This window comes from Amblyomma mixtum, chromosome 8 (genome assembly GCF_055824585.1).
Source record: "Amblyomma mixtum isolate Tamu chromosome 8, ASM5582458v1, whole genome shotgun sequence".
Classification (NCBI taxonomy): domain Eukaryota; kingdom Metazoa; phylum Arthropoda; class Arachnida; order Ixodida; family Ixodidae; genus Amblyomma; species Amblyomma mixtum.
The window spans coordinates 144,216,189-144,231,509 of record NC_143019.1 but is presented as its reverse complement, the minus strand read 5'-3'; the positions used below and the strand labels follow the sequence as shown (position 1 = coordinate 144,231,509).

General features: G+C 44.1%; 1 protein-coding gene across 1 annotated transcript in view; it reads right to left on the bottom strand.

Moving 5' to 3' along the window:
- Nucleotides 1–3,027: 3,027 nt before the first annotated feature.
- The window catches only part of LOC149334694 (thiopurine S-methyltransferase-like), a 68,807-nt gene continuing 56,513 nt past the window's right edge, over nt 3,028–15,321 (bottom strand). Inside the window, exons 8-9 of the mRNA XM_089557981.1 lie at nt 4,269–4,313; nt 3,028–3,128 (exon numbers count right to left, since the gene is read on the bottom strand). Of these exons, the coding sequence (XP_089414107.1) occupies nt 3,028–3,128; nt 4,269–4,313 (146 nt within the window). The remainder of the gene's footprint in view (nt 3,129–4,268; nt 4,314–15,321) is intronic.

The window sequence follows — 15,321 nt, the reverse complement described above, 5'->3', positions numbered from 1 at the left end:
GCGTTTCTGGAGATACACTTTTTCTTCCCAGAAGACGTAAGTCGACCTGAGGTACACTGATAATAGTTCCAGGAACCCTCTAATAGACATTCCACAGGCGTTTTGGAATGCAACAGCACCATGCGTATCTATGCATTCTTCTACAGACACCATAAGCTCGTCATGCGGTATGGAATAGTACAGATCTTTTACATCAACTGAGCATGCGGCGATGTAAAAGATCTGTACTATTCCATACCGCATGACGAGCTAATGGTGTCTGTAGAAGAATGCATAGATACGCATGGTGCTGTTGCATTCCCAAACGCCTCTGGAATGTCTATTAGAGGGTTCCTGGAACTATTATCAGTGTACCTCAGGTCGACTTACGTCTTCTGGGAAGAAAAAGTGTATCTCCAGAAACGCGGTGTTTGCATTGGCTCGTGCATAGCGCCTCTACTCAGTGATTTGTACTTGGCGCGAAAAGACAGGTTCCTGAACGAAACCCTCGCTGGTACAAGCGTAAAAAAGGTATTTAGGTACGTCGATGACTACCTGGTTCTTTGTGATGGCCAACGCGCGAATACGTTAGAAACAGTAATGGAGGAGGTGGGTCGCTTTGCACAGGCTTTGCAGCCACTTATTGTCACGCACGAGCTTCCTGCTCAAGGGTCACTAAGGTTTTTAGACCTGAGACTTGAGTTCGCTAGAGGGCATGCCTGCTGGGCCTATGAGCCCAGAGGGGAGAAAGCGCCAATGCCCTTCCAATCAGCTCACTCTAAGCTGACCAAGAGGGCTATTGTGAACTTGTGCCTCACAAATGCCTTGAGGAAATCATGTGCTCACAAAATGGAAGTGAGCTTTCTTCGCCAGGCTGAACGGCTTGGCAACTCGGGTTACCCCTCGCACCTTTTGGTTTCTGTTGCCAAGCAGATTAAAAAGCACCTGATGCAGGCTAGGCCCGAGCAGCAAGATGAGGCAAAGAAACAAAAAGAAAGGAGGCCGGTAGTAGCAATACCGTATATTCACAACGTTTCCCATCGCCTAAAGAGCAAAGGTCGAAAAGCTGGCGTGAATGTAGTGATGACTGCTCCTAACAAACTCAAAAGTCTGTGCAGACGAGTCAATTCCGACCCGACCAAAAAGAAGCAGGGATGCACGTTAAAGCATCGAACCCCCTTTGTGGAGTGCACCGAAGGCCTTGTTTATTCGTTGCCAGTGGCATGTGGTAAACAATACATAGGGCAGACTGGTAGGTGCATGAACGAAAGGCTACTAGAACACAAAACTAATTTCGAGCAAGCTTGCCGGAACCTGGAAATTCATTGCAGAGATTGCCCTTCAACAAGTTGTGCACCTGTTTTCCAGAAATGCAAAGCTTTGGCTAATCACAAAGACCAGTTAGTCAGGGAAATAATCGAGGCAGCTTCGATAGCGAGTCTGCGCGACGATTGTGTCAGCACGCCGTCTGTTGCTTTGACTAAGAAATAATTTGAAATGTTAAAAATGTGATTCTAAATCTCTGTGATTATTTATCTTATGTTTTTTTGGACGCTTGAACGATATGGTTGTGAAGCATTTGTTGTGTTTTTTTTTAGGGGGAAGAAGGTATAAGAAGCAGTGTTTCTTCGAAATTAAAACCAGTTGTATGTCAGCGCTTGTCTCTTGTCCCGGTGTTTTGCGCTGTTCCGTCACAAACGAATAACCAACATGCCCAAGCTGCTGTCCTGGCTAAATATTTTGTGAAGCGCATTCTCCTGCTACGGCGGAACTGACGCAAGCTATCCGCCATTACAGCCTAACCAGACACTGGAGGACAACTGCTTACCATCCGCCGACCAACGGACTAACCGAGCGCGTGACCAAAACCCTCGCTTACATGCTCGCCATGTATCTCGATGCCAAGCACAAGACCTGGGACTTCGTCCTGCCTTAAATCGTCTTCGCTTGCAACCCCACATTCAGGAGACCACTCAGACAAAGCCTATTTGTCTCTTCCATCGCAGGGTGGCCACGACCACGCTAGACGCCATGCTGCCCAACGTTACCGAAGAAGATAATGTCGACGTCGCAGCTTTCCTTGAGCGTGCAGCAGGAGACCGAAGACTTGCTCGACTACGGGCCGAAGACCAGCAGCGGACCGACACCAGACGCTGCAACCTACGAAGATGCAACGCGGAATACAAGCCAGGAGACCGAGTGTGGGTTCCGACGCCCATTCGCGGCCGCAAACTCAGTGAAAAACTTCTGCGCCTCTAATTCGGCGCGCACGAGGTTCTCGTTGGCCTGGTGAACTGGACTATGATGTTGTCCCTGAGGAAATTACTGCATCCCAGTGCCGGCGCGTACGACCAGAAGTTGTCCATGTCGTCCGTCTAAAGCTCTATTATACGCGCTAAAGGAGGCTGTGTTTCCACTCTAGGTTTTTATTGTGGACACTCAGTTTTATTTCTTTCTCTTCATCTTATTTGTTCCAAAGCATCGTGCCGACACGCGGCTTTGTCGCTTTGTTTTGTGATGCAAGACGCGACTAAATTTATGTCGATTGATCGCATCCAGGAGGAGCCGATTCTACGCTGTTCCAAACTGCTGTACTAGCTTTGTACGCCTTATCTCGAAAGTTTGCTATCAGCTTTAAATTGAGCACAACCAAGAGCAGTGGGCATTCTGTTCGACGACTGCCGAGCACGCTTGACGTTACGCCGCCGGCGAGTCATTCATTCATTTGCAAGTGCAAGTCAGCCCGAATATAGAGCTTCGTTTGAAGGCCCTTTCGGTGCCTTCCTGCTTGTTGGACTGCAGTCACCAATGTTTCAAATGACAATGATGAACGATGTCTGTGTGTAGAGAGAAACCATGGTGCTGTTGAAAAATCAATGAGGCATAATGCCCTTACGAAAAGAAAACCACAGGAATTGAGGAACAAAACCGATATACCAGACATCTCGCAATACAATGTGCAAGCTCAACAAAAGAAATATTATTGAACAAGACGCTCAGCAGGGAGCCCAGTCTGCCTGACAGCTGAGGAATGCTGACACCATGTAATTATCCTCGCATAAACCAGGTGACCTCGTGGAGACTTGGGATGTCCGTAACTGTGACGTCATTCACCAGTTCCGATACTTTTTTTAGCGTGGCGACGTCACCTGCAACGCAAATAATTTGAGATAAATAAAGCCCGAAACTAAATTTTGGTCTGACAAACAATGTTGAAAATTCGGTTGAGAAACACCGTCCTTCGGGATTAAGTTATAGCTACGAAAACGAAAAAGATTCATGACTCAATGAATTGAGCCACAGTTGGGATGATGCCAATTAAACAGTACAGTTCGATTATCCTTGGCGTTAAGTGTAACGGGGTGGAAACCCTACCGATCTGAAAGCAGCATAGATTGATTCTTAAAACGCTGAGGTTCACTTATGCTTAAAGGAAAATATGAAAGTGCAGATTTCCCCAGTTTTTATGCACCTCATAGAATAAAAGAACAGGTGCTGAATGACGAGGCCCTGAATTTGGCTGTAGAGGATGACAACAACTACGCACTCTGTTTGCACCCTGCATGATTCCAGGTTTCGGATCAAAGAACTTGACTTCACCTCGTTGCGTAAGGACGGTGTTCAATTTAAGCAAGCGGGCACGCTACACACTGTCAGAAAGCCGACACGGAACGAACACACTTCCAAATGGTCGCGACACTGCTTGTCTCCACCACAAAATGCGGTGGTCAAGTCGCGGAATGGTACACTACGAGCTGCTACCAGCAGGCAGAACCATTGCTGCAGGTGCGTGCTAGCTGCAGTTAGTACGTGCGCAGGAGGCACGGAAGCAAGTGTAGCTAGCTTTGGATAATACCTACCTACGGTGTACTCATGCTTAACAAGAATGCGGAGCCACGTGGGGATGGAGGCGGCCATGGAAATCATGCACAGACTTCGGCAAAGATCATGGGTGAATAATGTTTCACATATTGCATTCCCTAAAGAGACTGGTTGATAGGAATTTCTACTGAAATGAGCCAATTCTATTGAAGGCGCCCACGAATTTTTCGCCTCCAAGACCATCGTTCTCAACCGCCAAAACATTTCTCAGCTGGAGGGGTGGTGGCACAAGGTGTTTGATGCTGGCCGAGATTGTTTATGGGAATAAAGCTACGATGCATTAGCATCATTCCGCTTTTTTTCACGATCGAAAATCGGAAACCTTTTTCGTCACTTTTGTACAAAACCAAAAAGAATTTTTTAATGGTTAGAACGGTCGGCAGGATTAATGAACAGCGGATACTCACCAAATAGCTCCAACACGTCCGAGTCAGCTACATTGTGCGGTGGACCTGAAAAACAAACTCGGTTCTAACGCCAGGAAGAAATATGGAACTAATCTCGAAGAAGACCGTCGTGTTGACAATAATATTCATCTAAAATAATTGCAGAATACAAACTGAAAAATGGTGCTGCGAAAGAAAACACCCACAGGCAGAAACCAGGGATCTTTTTTCTTCAGTCTGCAACAGACTATTTTCTTACCTTTACAGTAGTTAGTGACTGATATGAGTACGTAAAATACTGCTGCATGTCAACGGCAATGGCTGCTCAATGTACTGCGCTTCATCTGCAGGGTGCCGCGGCCAAGTTATGCGAAACATTAAATAACAAAGTGCTCTATGGCGATTTAACTAGTACATAGTTGTAGCCAGTCAGCATGATTGTCAGTAAATCTTTAATTACTCCTCATTTAAAAAACGGGCAAAGATAAATAAGCTAATTTGTGCCCTTAAGGAGAACAGAAAATTCTGATTGTCAAAAATTCAGAAAATTTTGAGAAACGGCCTTACGTTTGAGCTATCCCGCGGCCATGTTTTAAAGTACAAATCGTTAATGTCGGCAATCAGCAACCACTGGCACTGTCGTACAGGTAATCACAGAAAGTGGGCTATGCAGTTTCCGTGAAAAACTGGGAGATATAGATTGGACGCAGGTTTATTATACGATAGGTCCCGATATCTCGTGTGAAGTATTCTCGCCTACGTCTTCCTATCACAAACACTTTGCGTTTCGTCTGAAACGAATGCCGACTTCCAAGATACGGAAGCCTTGGGTTATGAAGAATCTACTCATGGAAACAAAAGCTAAGAGTAGGCTCTATAATAAGTTTTTCAAGTCACAAGATCCTAATTACTGGCAAGAAAATCTGTTGCGATGACCGTAACACGCAAAAGGCAACCATTAAATTTCTCATATTCCATAGGCAGCAGCACTCTCGCAGTGGTAAACAACTATATATACCTAGGCATAACCATAACATCGGATCTAAGGTGGATATATCGGATATTGTGAAGAAGGCCATGCGGAAATTAGGTTATTTAAAAAGAACTCTGCGACAATGTACAAACGAAGTTAAACTAATAGCGTACAAAACCTTGTTTCGACCAGTACTAGAATATGGATCAATTGTTTGGGACCCGTACACTCGTGGCAACATAGACAAGCTCGAATCTGTGCAAAAGAAAGCAGCTAGGTTTATATACCGATCATATAGCTGGCGTACTTCCGCGAGTACTCTAGTAAAAAAGGCAGGTTTAGACAATTTACAAAAACGGCGTCAGTATGATCGATTAAAATACATGCACGTGCTGTTTCATGATAAACTAGGTATGCGAAAACAAGATTACATAGAGCCTGTACACCGACGAACCACCCGATCGCATCATAGCAAAAATTTAAAGATTATTCCTGTCACACTCAAACCTTCGCTAACTCTTTTTTTCCGAAAACTGCCCGTGAGTGGAACCGCCTTCCGGCCAGCATTGTAGAATGCCCTACTACTGAAGCATTTATGAATGCTGTCAGATTGTAACTGATGATTACGGAGTGTTCTTGAGATTGCTTTGTGTTTCTGCACGCAACTTTCCATCATCTATTTTTGCTCGTGAGTGCATCTCATTTGTTGAAGGCAGCGTGTTGTGCCTTGATTTGTTTTGCGCATTTTCACTTATGTTTTTTTTTCTTCTCCCGCTCCTGCTTACAGCCTCACCTAGAGGCTAGCAGTACTGTGTAAATAAATAAATAAAATAAAAGAGTTCAAACCTTTCTGCAGTCGAATTACGAACTAGCTGCGCGGGGCTAAAACAGATTTTTACGCTGACTTGTGCAAATCGTGTGAAGGTAATAGCCGAAGCTGGACACAGCTGAATTTTCTACATAATCATTCGTCCAGTTCCTAGGCGCCTGTGAAGACTGCCAATAATAGTGTTCGAGTTAGTGAAGCACCACTGCCTGATTTCTTTGATTAATTTTTAAAAAACCTATATAGGCATTGCTATAAACATGAGTGCCTGTGAACATATAAACACGGGCATTCAGGAAATTACTGAATGAAACCAATGGATCCAAACTAACATGCTTAATTTCTGAACTGGGCAATAATAGTAGCCGAAACGCGTCTAACCTGCAATGAAACCAATTCAGCACACCGTGGATATTATTCTTTCTTTCTTCTTTATTTCTTTTTTATTGGTGACAATTTAATACGAATTGGCTCAGGAGGCAATAGCAAAAGGCCCGGATGGGGCCTGACTGGCCTATGCCCCCCGGACAGCAGAGGCAGCACATGTGTACATATGATTTATACATCATACGCAGGCCCAAGTGCAACACATCAATACACATACAGGAAGATACCCACCGTCTTAGGTTACCTCTAATTTCTCAGTAGCAATAAAAGTAAAATGAATTCTCTGAACTGTAATAATACAAAAACAATTTCTCGCCTACTGCATTAAGTATATCAGCGAACAAAATCAAATATTTCATCAGACAAAAATTGGTGATGTGAAATGCAACCCAATGAACTTAAGTAATGGAATATTATCTATAGTTGACGATGGTCTCCACCGCCGTGGAGGCAATGAACGGTGCGCACTGGAGACGGGGGTAGGATAGAACTTCGGTCCGAGGCCGGGGAGTGGAGTCGGATGTCTTCATACTGAAAAGGGCAGTGTGAAGGATGCAGCCTGTGCCAAGGGGTGTCGAAGTGGCCATTACTAGGCGCGGCAGGATCCAAGGGTGGTCTGTATCGTTACGGTGGGTGACTTGGCAGTATTTTTAAGTATGTCTCGGGATGCCACACCGGTGGCAATGGGAGCGGAGCGAAAGAAACGTTGGTCCTGAAAGGGTTCGGCGATGTCAGGAGGCGTAGAACAACTGCATGCATTGTCGCGCTGATCAGCCAGCCAGACCAGTTGTCTCGAAGAACGAGGGAGCTTGCGGTCGATTGTTATAGCATGGATCAAAACGCAGGGACAAAAAAGGGCCATCGAAACGCGACCGTGGGCATTCGGTCGAAGCGGCGACGTGGGCCGCATTGACGAAGGGAAGGTCGGGCAGTGTGGAGGCGGCCATTGCGAAACATAGGGCTCAAAGGACACGGGTGACGCATATCGCGCCAGGAGATTCAGTCGATGTTCTCCACGGACGATCTGCCGGGTAGTTGAGCGAATGTCCAAGGAAAGGTTATCGTCGACGGTGGCTACGGTACACACATTCGCCAGCCGCCCAAACTTTTCCCCTCTGCCGCGTCTCTTCAGAGCTTCGTGTGTGCATGTGACATATGAGGTCGGAGATGATCGCCAGGTTGTCTTTGGCGATGACGAAATTCTAGAAATCATCCTCAGTGCACATCTGGACATTAACAACCTTATTTTCCTCATACATGCGAGAGTTGACGGTCTTACACAGTCTAAGGACGCCCTCGGCGTAGGTAATGCACGTTTCGTCATGTAGCTGGGTCCTTTGAGCGAGCGTTTGCTCGGCGCGCTTCTTGCATGGGAATGAGTCGCCAAAACACTGAGTTCGATGAAGAAGTGCTGCTGCGTGGTCAGCATGTCTTCATGATTTCAAAACCATGTCAGGGCAGTGGTTGTTGGGAAGAAAGCCACATTCGCGAGTTGATCGGCAGAGTCCCGCCGGTTGTATCGGCTCACCCATTGCTAATGGGCAAACCAGTCGTTAACACCCTCGCCCGCTGCGTCAGCTAAGGGCTGCGGCTCACTATATGGTTGGGAAGGTGCACTGGGAGTCGACGGAGGCCTTCCGGCAGCCGGGTTTAAACAGTCGTATTGCGCTGAGCGAGGCTCATCGCTGTGTTGCATCGTGAAGGTCAATGGCCGACGTCCGGCATAGGAGTGGCTGTGGCGAGGCTCCAGAGGCTGTGGCGGTGCCTTTGGACGCTCGGGGATCGCATCCACAATGTTGACCAAACTGCAACGCCCCAAACGTTACAATAAGACAACAGGCACGCAAGCTGCTCTGCGAGCTGCCCAACCAGCGGCCAAACATGGCTAGTGGACAGAGCTCACCGTGAAGCCCAGGCCCGTGGACTATTGGCAAAGCAGAAGCCTACCTTTCAGTACGCTTTGTTCTTTTCTTAAACAAAGTTGTTCTTCATTCTCTTAGCTGGTAGACGCTAGCCGACGAAACACCAAAATGCGCTTCTACTTCCTCGTTTCCGTCCAGTTTTCTGGAGTCATGATAGTCACATTTGTAACACTATATACGAGGGGGTACCCAAAAGAAACCGGACTAAATTTTTTGCTCGGCAAAGCTTCTGTGGTACCGCGTTTTACCACTAGGAGCGCATAGAACGAACATTCCAGAGTCAGTAAGCCGAGTGCCGTCGTCGAAGGAGGTCAGACTAGTTTAGGCAGAGTTTTAGAGTGACGACTGTTTTGTGTGAACGTCGTTTTTGCAATGGCTGATTGTCGTGAACAGCGTGTGCCGGTGAAATTACGATTTTTGCTCGGAAAAAGTTGAATGGAAACTCTTGAAATATTAAGAAAGACGTACAAGGACGATGCTATGGGGACAACTCAAGTGTTCCTGAATCGAATCCTGAATCAAAGCAACAATCATTGCAATGGAAAACTTCAAATTCACCTCGCCTCAAGAAAGCTCGTCAGGTTGAACCAAACCTCAAAACAATGCTGATTTGTTTTTTCGACGTGAGAGGAGTCGTCCATTGAGAATTTGTTCCGCAGGGTCAGACAGTTAGCCAGGCTTTCTACTTGGATGTTTTGAAAAGATTGGGCAACAGTGTGCGGTGGAAGCGGCCAGATTTGTGGCGGTCGGGTGACTGGTTTTTCCATCATGGCAATGCCCCTGCTCACACCGCCCTGTCTCTACGACAATTTTGGACCAAAAATGGCATGACCCCTATTCTTCAACCCTCATACTCTCCCGACCTTGCCCCATGCTACTTTCTTTGTTTCCTAGAATGAAAAAATAGGTGAATGGAAAGCGTTTCGCTGATGTTGCTGAGGTGAAGAAAAAAACGACGGAGGCACTGTGAAGCATCACAAAAGATGAATTTAAACAATGTTTTGAAAAATGTAATGAAAGATTCGACAAGCGTATCATTGCAAGTGGGGAATACTTTGAAGGAGATTGAAGGTCTGTGCTTAAAATGTGAAGAAATAAGTTCAAACAAAAATAAGTCCGGTTTCTTTTGGGTACCCCCTCGTATATATATATGCCGGGCTTCAGCGGGCACTTTCAAAAGTCATCAAAAATAGGCTTTTTGGGGTAAAGATATGCCTTTTGCGGCACAGTATTAACAGTGTTGGAGGACACAAGACAACAGATGAATCGTCTTAAGTACTAAACTGGTTAAATATTTTTTTAATAATTCACTATATAAATAACTAGTAGAGTTAGGCAGCTAGTTGTAGTTAGATATTTGTAGTCGGTCGTTAGTAATAGCCGTGTCAGTTTTTAAAATTTCGAAAACGCTCTTGCCCTCGACGCGATGACTCGACAAAATTTGGCTGCATCGTTCGAAAATACATGCGCTTTCGAAAGCATGCAGGCAAAGCGACCACTCCAGTGCACATAACTAGTCGAAAAAGACTACTTGGTGGGAACAGCCGAAATAACAAAACGCAGACACAGAAAGGAACACACAAAACGTGGACGAAGCTGACTGTCAACTAAAATTTTATTGAAAAACCCGCGCTTTTTGTTTCCTTGTCAAAGCGCGGGTTTTCCAATAAAATTTTAGTTGACACTCAGCTTCGTCCACGTTTTGTGTGTTCCTTTCTGTGTCTACGTTTTGTTATTTCGGCTGTTCCCACCAAGAAGTATGAACCAACTAGCTCAGTTTTCTACTCTTTTAACGAAAAAGACTAATTTTGTCGAGCCACAGCGCCAAGTGTAATCGCGTTTTCGAAACCATAATAATTGATATGGCTATTGCGAAAAACCGGCTACCAATCTCTGATTGCAACCAGGCGCCTAACTTTAATAGGTAAAAAGTTAAATATTAAAAATTACGTAGCCAGCTTACTGCTTAAGACGATTCAACGGTTTTCTGGCGCCGGCCAACACTGCCACAAAAGCCACACTTTTAGCCCAAAAAGCCAAGGCTTGAAAATTTTGGAAAATGTTCGCTGAAACACCTGGTATATATATACACAACTTATTTTTCAATGCCGCAGTTTTTCCGCATGAGATGCATCTTGAAAAAGTGTTTGTCTCTTCCAAACGAGATGACAGAACACTAATAACAAACTGCAGACCGATAGCAATTTTTCCAGAGCTTTCAAAAGGCCTGGAAAAATTTATCTTTAAGCGCCTTTCACTGTTTCTTGAAAATAATGACTCTTAGCTGACGGTCAGTAAGCATTCAGTAAAAAAATTGTGCAGTCATTTGCTCCTAGAAGAAAAAGAATATATCCTCGCGAATATTGAGGAACGCTTTTTATCTTTTAGAGTTAAAGGATTTTTTGCACGCGTTTGACTGCGTTGATCATGAAATCTTACAAAATAAATTAACCCCTACTAAGCAATTCGCAGCATTGCCCTCGAAATTCTTCTCAGATAAAGAACATAAGAATTGGAGTGCCACGAGGAGCATGCTTGACCGCTTCTTTCTTTAACACGTACGTTAATGACGTTGTTCGCGTTGACCATAACATTAAGTACACGATATACGCGGTCGACACCACATTGCTGTTCTCTTCGGATGATGGCTAAAATTATTGAATACTGTAATTTCTGTCCTAGATAAAGTTCCCGTGTGGTCCATCGTAAACGGTCTAAGAATCGACACAACTGAAACATACTGCATTGCAACAACCAAAATGATACATTGCCTGGCGACGTCAAGCTTAACGCAGAAAATATTGAACTTGTGAGTTTGGTAAAAACTTAGGGATCATTTCTGACCACGATATGTCACCGAATAGCCGCATACTTTCAGTTTCCGGAAAACTACCGCTGGCAGTTGAACTAATCTTTAACATTAGATGTTTTCGCGAATTATAAAAGTGCGTTTATACAAATAGGTTTTTATAAGTCACCTGAAATATTGTTGCCTCGTCAAGGCTGATTTATTTATTTATTTATTTATTTATTTATTTATTTATTTATTTATTTATTTATTTATTTATTTATTTATTTATTTATTTATTTATTTATTTATTTATTTATTTATTTATTTATTTATTTATTTATTTTACCTCAAATGCCCCAGTTGGGGTATTACATGAGGGGTGGGCTTATTACAGGCGTTACGTTATTCTTTCGATGAATGACTTGAAGCGGTCTGGATGAATGTGGCGAACTGCTTCGGCAGGAAGGTGATTCCAGTGCTTTGCTGTCTGAACGAAAAAAGCGTTCAGATGCGCAGTGGTATGTGCTGATGGCGGGTAGACTGCTTTCAGAAGGGTATATGCTTGGGCTTGTTGGTTCATAACTGCAAGGTGAAAATTGTTGGAAGTTAGCGCCGTGTGTTGTCCGTCTTTCTGTGTCCTCGTCTCTTTGCGCTACGTTTTTCACCTTGCAGTTAGACTGCTTTGCCGCGGTTAAGGCGGTGAGAGGCTCGATGTGCAGGGACGATGACACAGCTTCCAAGTGATGAGTGGTAAAACTTGTGAAAAAGGCATAGTCTGGCTATTTTACGTCGCGAATCGAGGGATGGAAGATGAGATTGCAACTTCATATTAGTGACACTTGAATGATAGGAGTAGCTCGAATGAATGAATCTTGCTGCACGATTTTGAATGGATTCGAGGGCGAGAGAAAGATTTGACTGATGAGGGTCCCAAACTGCACATGCGTACTCCAATTTGGGACGGATGAGTGTTATGTAGGTAAGCTGTTTTATAGAAGGAGGTGCTAGACGCAGGTTACGGCGTAAAAAACCGAGCACGCGGTTGGCGTCTTTAGTAATGTTAGAAATGTGGGACGCCCAGTTCAGGGAATTAGAAATGGTGACACCAAGGTATTTACAAGATTCAACAGCGAAAATTACGGAGCCAGAGATTTGGTGAAACAAAGGACTGCCTGCGATGAAATGTAATTAACGATGTTTTATTAGTGTTTAAAGTCATGAGCCATTTGCTGCACCAAGATTCGATGTAGTCCAGGTCTGCTTGCAATATTTCGGGATCGCTGCTGTTAGTGATAGGCCGGTAGATTACGCAGTCATCGGCAAACAATCGCATGTTAGAAGTGATACCAGTAGGCAAGTCATTAATGGAGATTAAGAAAAGCAAAGGGCCGAGTACTGTGCCTTGTGGCACACCAGAAACAACGGGGTGCAAGTGGGAGGAGTGTCCATTAGCATGTACGAACTGTTGACGGTTAGTGAGGAAGCTTCGTATCCAATCAAGAATGAGAGGGTTAAGGTTCAGTCGTGAAAGTTTAAGAAAAAGCCGTCTATGGGGAACTTTGTCGAAAGCTTTCTCAAAATCCAAAAATAATGCATCCACTGGTCTGTTAAGGTCTAGGTTAGTACTAACGTCATTAATGAAGAGAGCTAGTTGAGTGTCACATGACATACCTTTTCGGAAACCGTGCTGACACGGATGAAAGAACTTTACTGATATAAGGAAATTGACGATGTGAGAGTAAATTACATGCTCCGTTAACTTCGAACAAATGCTTGTGAGGGATATGGGACGATAGCTCTTGCTTGAAGATGGCAAACCTTTTTTTGGTACTGGAATCACCTTGCCTACCTTCCAGTCCTGTGGCACCACTCCAGATGATAATGATTGCTGAAATTTGTACGAGAGTATTAGGCTTGTGATATTTTTTGTGTTCTTGAGTAGTTTGGAGTTGATCCCGTCGACACCGGCTCAGGATGAGAGCTTAAGGTTGTCTATTAAATTCTCGATGCCAATAGCGTCAAAGGTAACGCAGGCATGACTGGGTGATTGTATTGCGGGAAATTCGGGGAAATCTGATGCACTGGCCACTAACATAAAAGGGCTATTTACGATTAAGGAAAAGTTTGTCTGCGCATTATGTGGTGTGCTGTCAGATTCTCCAAGTTGACCTCTATTTTAAGAGCATCAAATACGTAAAGTGCACAATTTATAGAGATACAGATTATCGCATGCTTATATTAAGGATTTTTTTTATTTATTTTTTTATTTCGAGATACTGTCAATCCTTTTAGGGATTTTTACAGGAGTGGATTAAGTGCCTGTATACATTTGCTCATAGAACCATACACACGTTTGTACACAAGAGTATGCGAAGACACCGCAAAAAAAAGAGGCAAGCACATAAAAAAAACGCTTAGGATACCGTCATTCATGCACTGACGTTATCACAGATTTACATTTATACATAAAAAGCAAAAGGAAGACACATAAGTGATGACATCACATCCGCGTTGTTGACAGTACAGAAATGCTAGCAAGTTCAACAAATTTGTCAATTGAAGACTGCGAGACCACACTCTGATCTAAAGAATTCCACTCACGCACAGCTCGGGGGAAAAACGAAAAACTGTAGGTATTATTGGCACAAAAATATTCTTGGAGTGTGAATTGATGCTTATGACGTGTTTCTCTGCAAGTATTGAAAGAAATGTAGGTATCAGGATTTACTTTAATCATGTTATGCAAGATAAGGTACAAAAATTTCAGACGTTGTAGCAGCGCACGGCTGGTTAGTGTATGAAGCCCAATCTCGGTCAGCATCTGCGTGGGTGAGTCAGTGCGCTGGTATCTGTTGCAGATAAAACGTGCAGCCTTCCGCTGGACAGCTTCGAGCGTAGATATTTGATTTTGGGCAAACTGAAACCTTGCCACGTTCGCATATTCCAAGATCGGGCGAATACACATCACATAAGCCAAAAGTTTGGCTTCCCTCGTAGAGTACCGCAGGGCCCGTTTTAGATACATTAACTTCCGCATCGCTTTGTTTGCCACATAATCTACATGAGCTGACCAACCCATATCTGATGAGACCACGACGCCCAAGTACTTATACTCAGTGACTGTTTTGAGGATCGTACTGTTACATCCGTACGAAAAACAAAGCTTAGATTTCTTTTTTGTTATAGACATTGACACTGTTTTGCTAAGGTTTACGGCGATTTGCCAGTCCGTGCACCATTGGGCTATCAAACCAAAATCCTTGTTGAGAGCAATTTGGTCTTGCCGGTTCAGAACTTCTCTATACAGGACGCAGTCATCTGCGAATAGTCTTATCTTGGAATCCACCTGACTACCTATGTCGTTCACAAACAAGAGGAACAGGATAGGCGCTAGAACGGAGCCCTGTGGTACACCCGAGAGGACTGGCATTGTTCCGGAAGTATGGGCGCCGAACTGAACAAACTGGCGGCGGTCAGATAAGTAGCAGCGGATCCATTGCACAACTGGCCCATCCCCTAGAATATATTTGAGTTTAAGAAGCAATTTTGCATGGCAGACACGGTCAAAGGCTTTTGAAAAGTCCAGGTAAATTACGTCTATTTGTGTTTGGTCATTAATTGCTTTAGCGAAATCATGTAGAATCTCAACAAGTTGGGTGACAGTAGACAGACCACTTCTGAAGCCATGCTGATGAGGGTGAAGAATGTTATTTTCTTCGACAAACTGCGTAATAAATTTTAAAATGATATGTTCTAAAATTTTGCAGCAAGTACACGTCAGAGAAATGGGCCTATAATTTGACTGGCAAGAAATATCTCCGGACTTGAAGATAGGCACTATTTTTGCAATTTTCCAATCAGCTGGGAGGCATTGTTCACTGATGGATTTATTGTAAATTAGACATAAATATTTGCTTATAGGCTCCGCATAACGTTTAAGAAAGCAATTAGGCATACCGTCTGGGCCACTGCACTTTTTGTCATCTAAATTTAACAGCAGCGAGAACACTCCTGCTTCAGTTATGACTGGTGCACCTAATGCATCGTTTTGCTGCAATGTTTCTGGCCTGTAATCTTGCATCGTGTCATTATCAGGAATAAATACGGAATGGAAGAAGACATTGAACGCTTCAGCTTGCTTCCTTCCTTCCATCGGTGACAACGGTTCTCGGGGG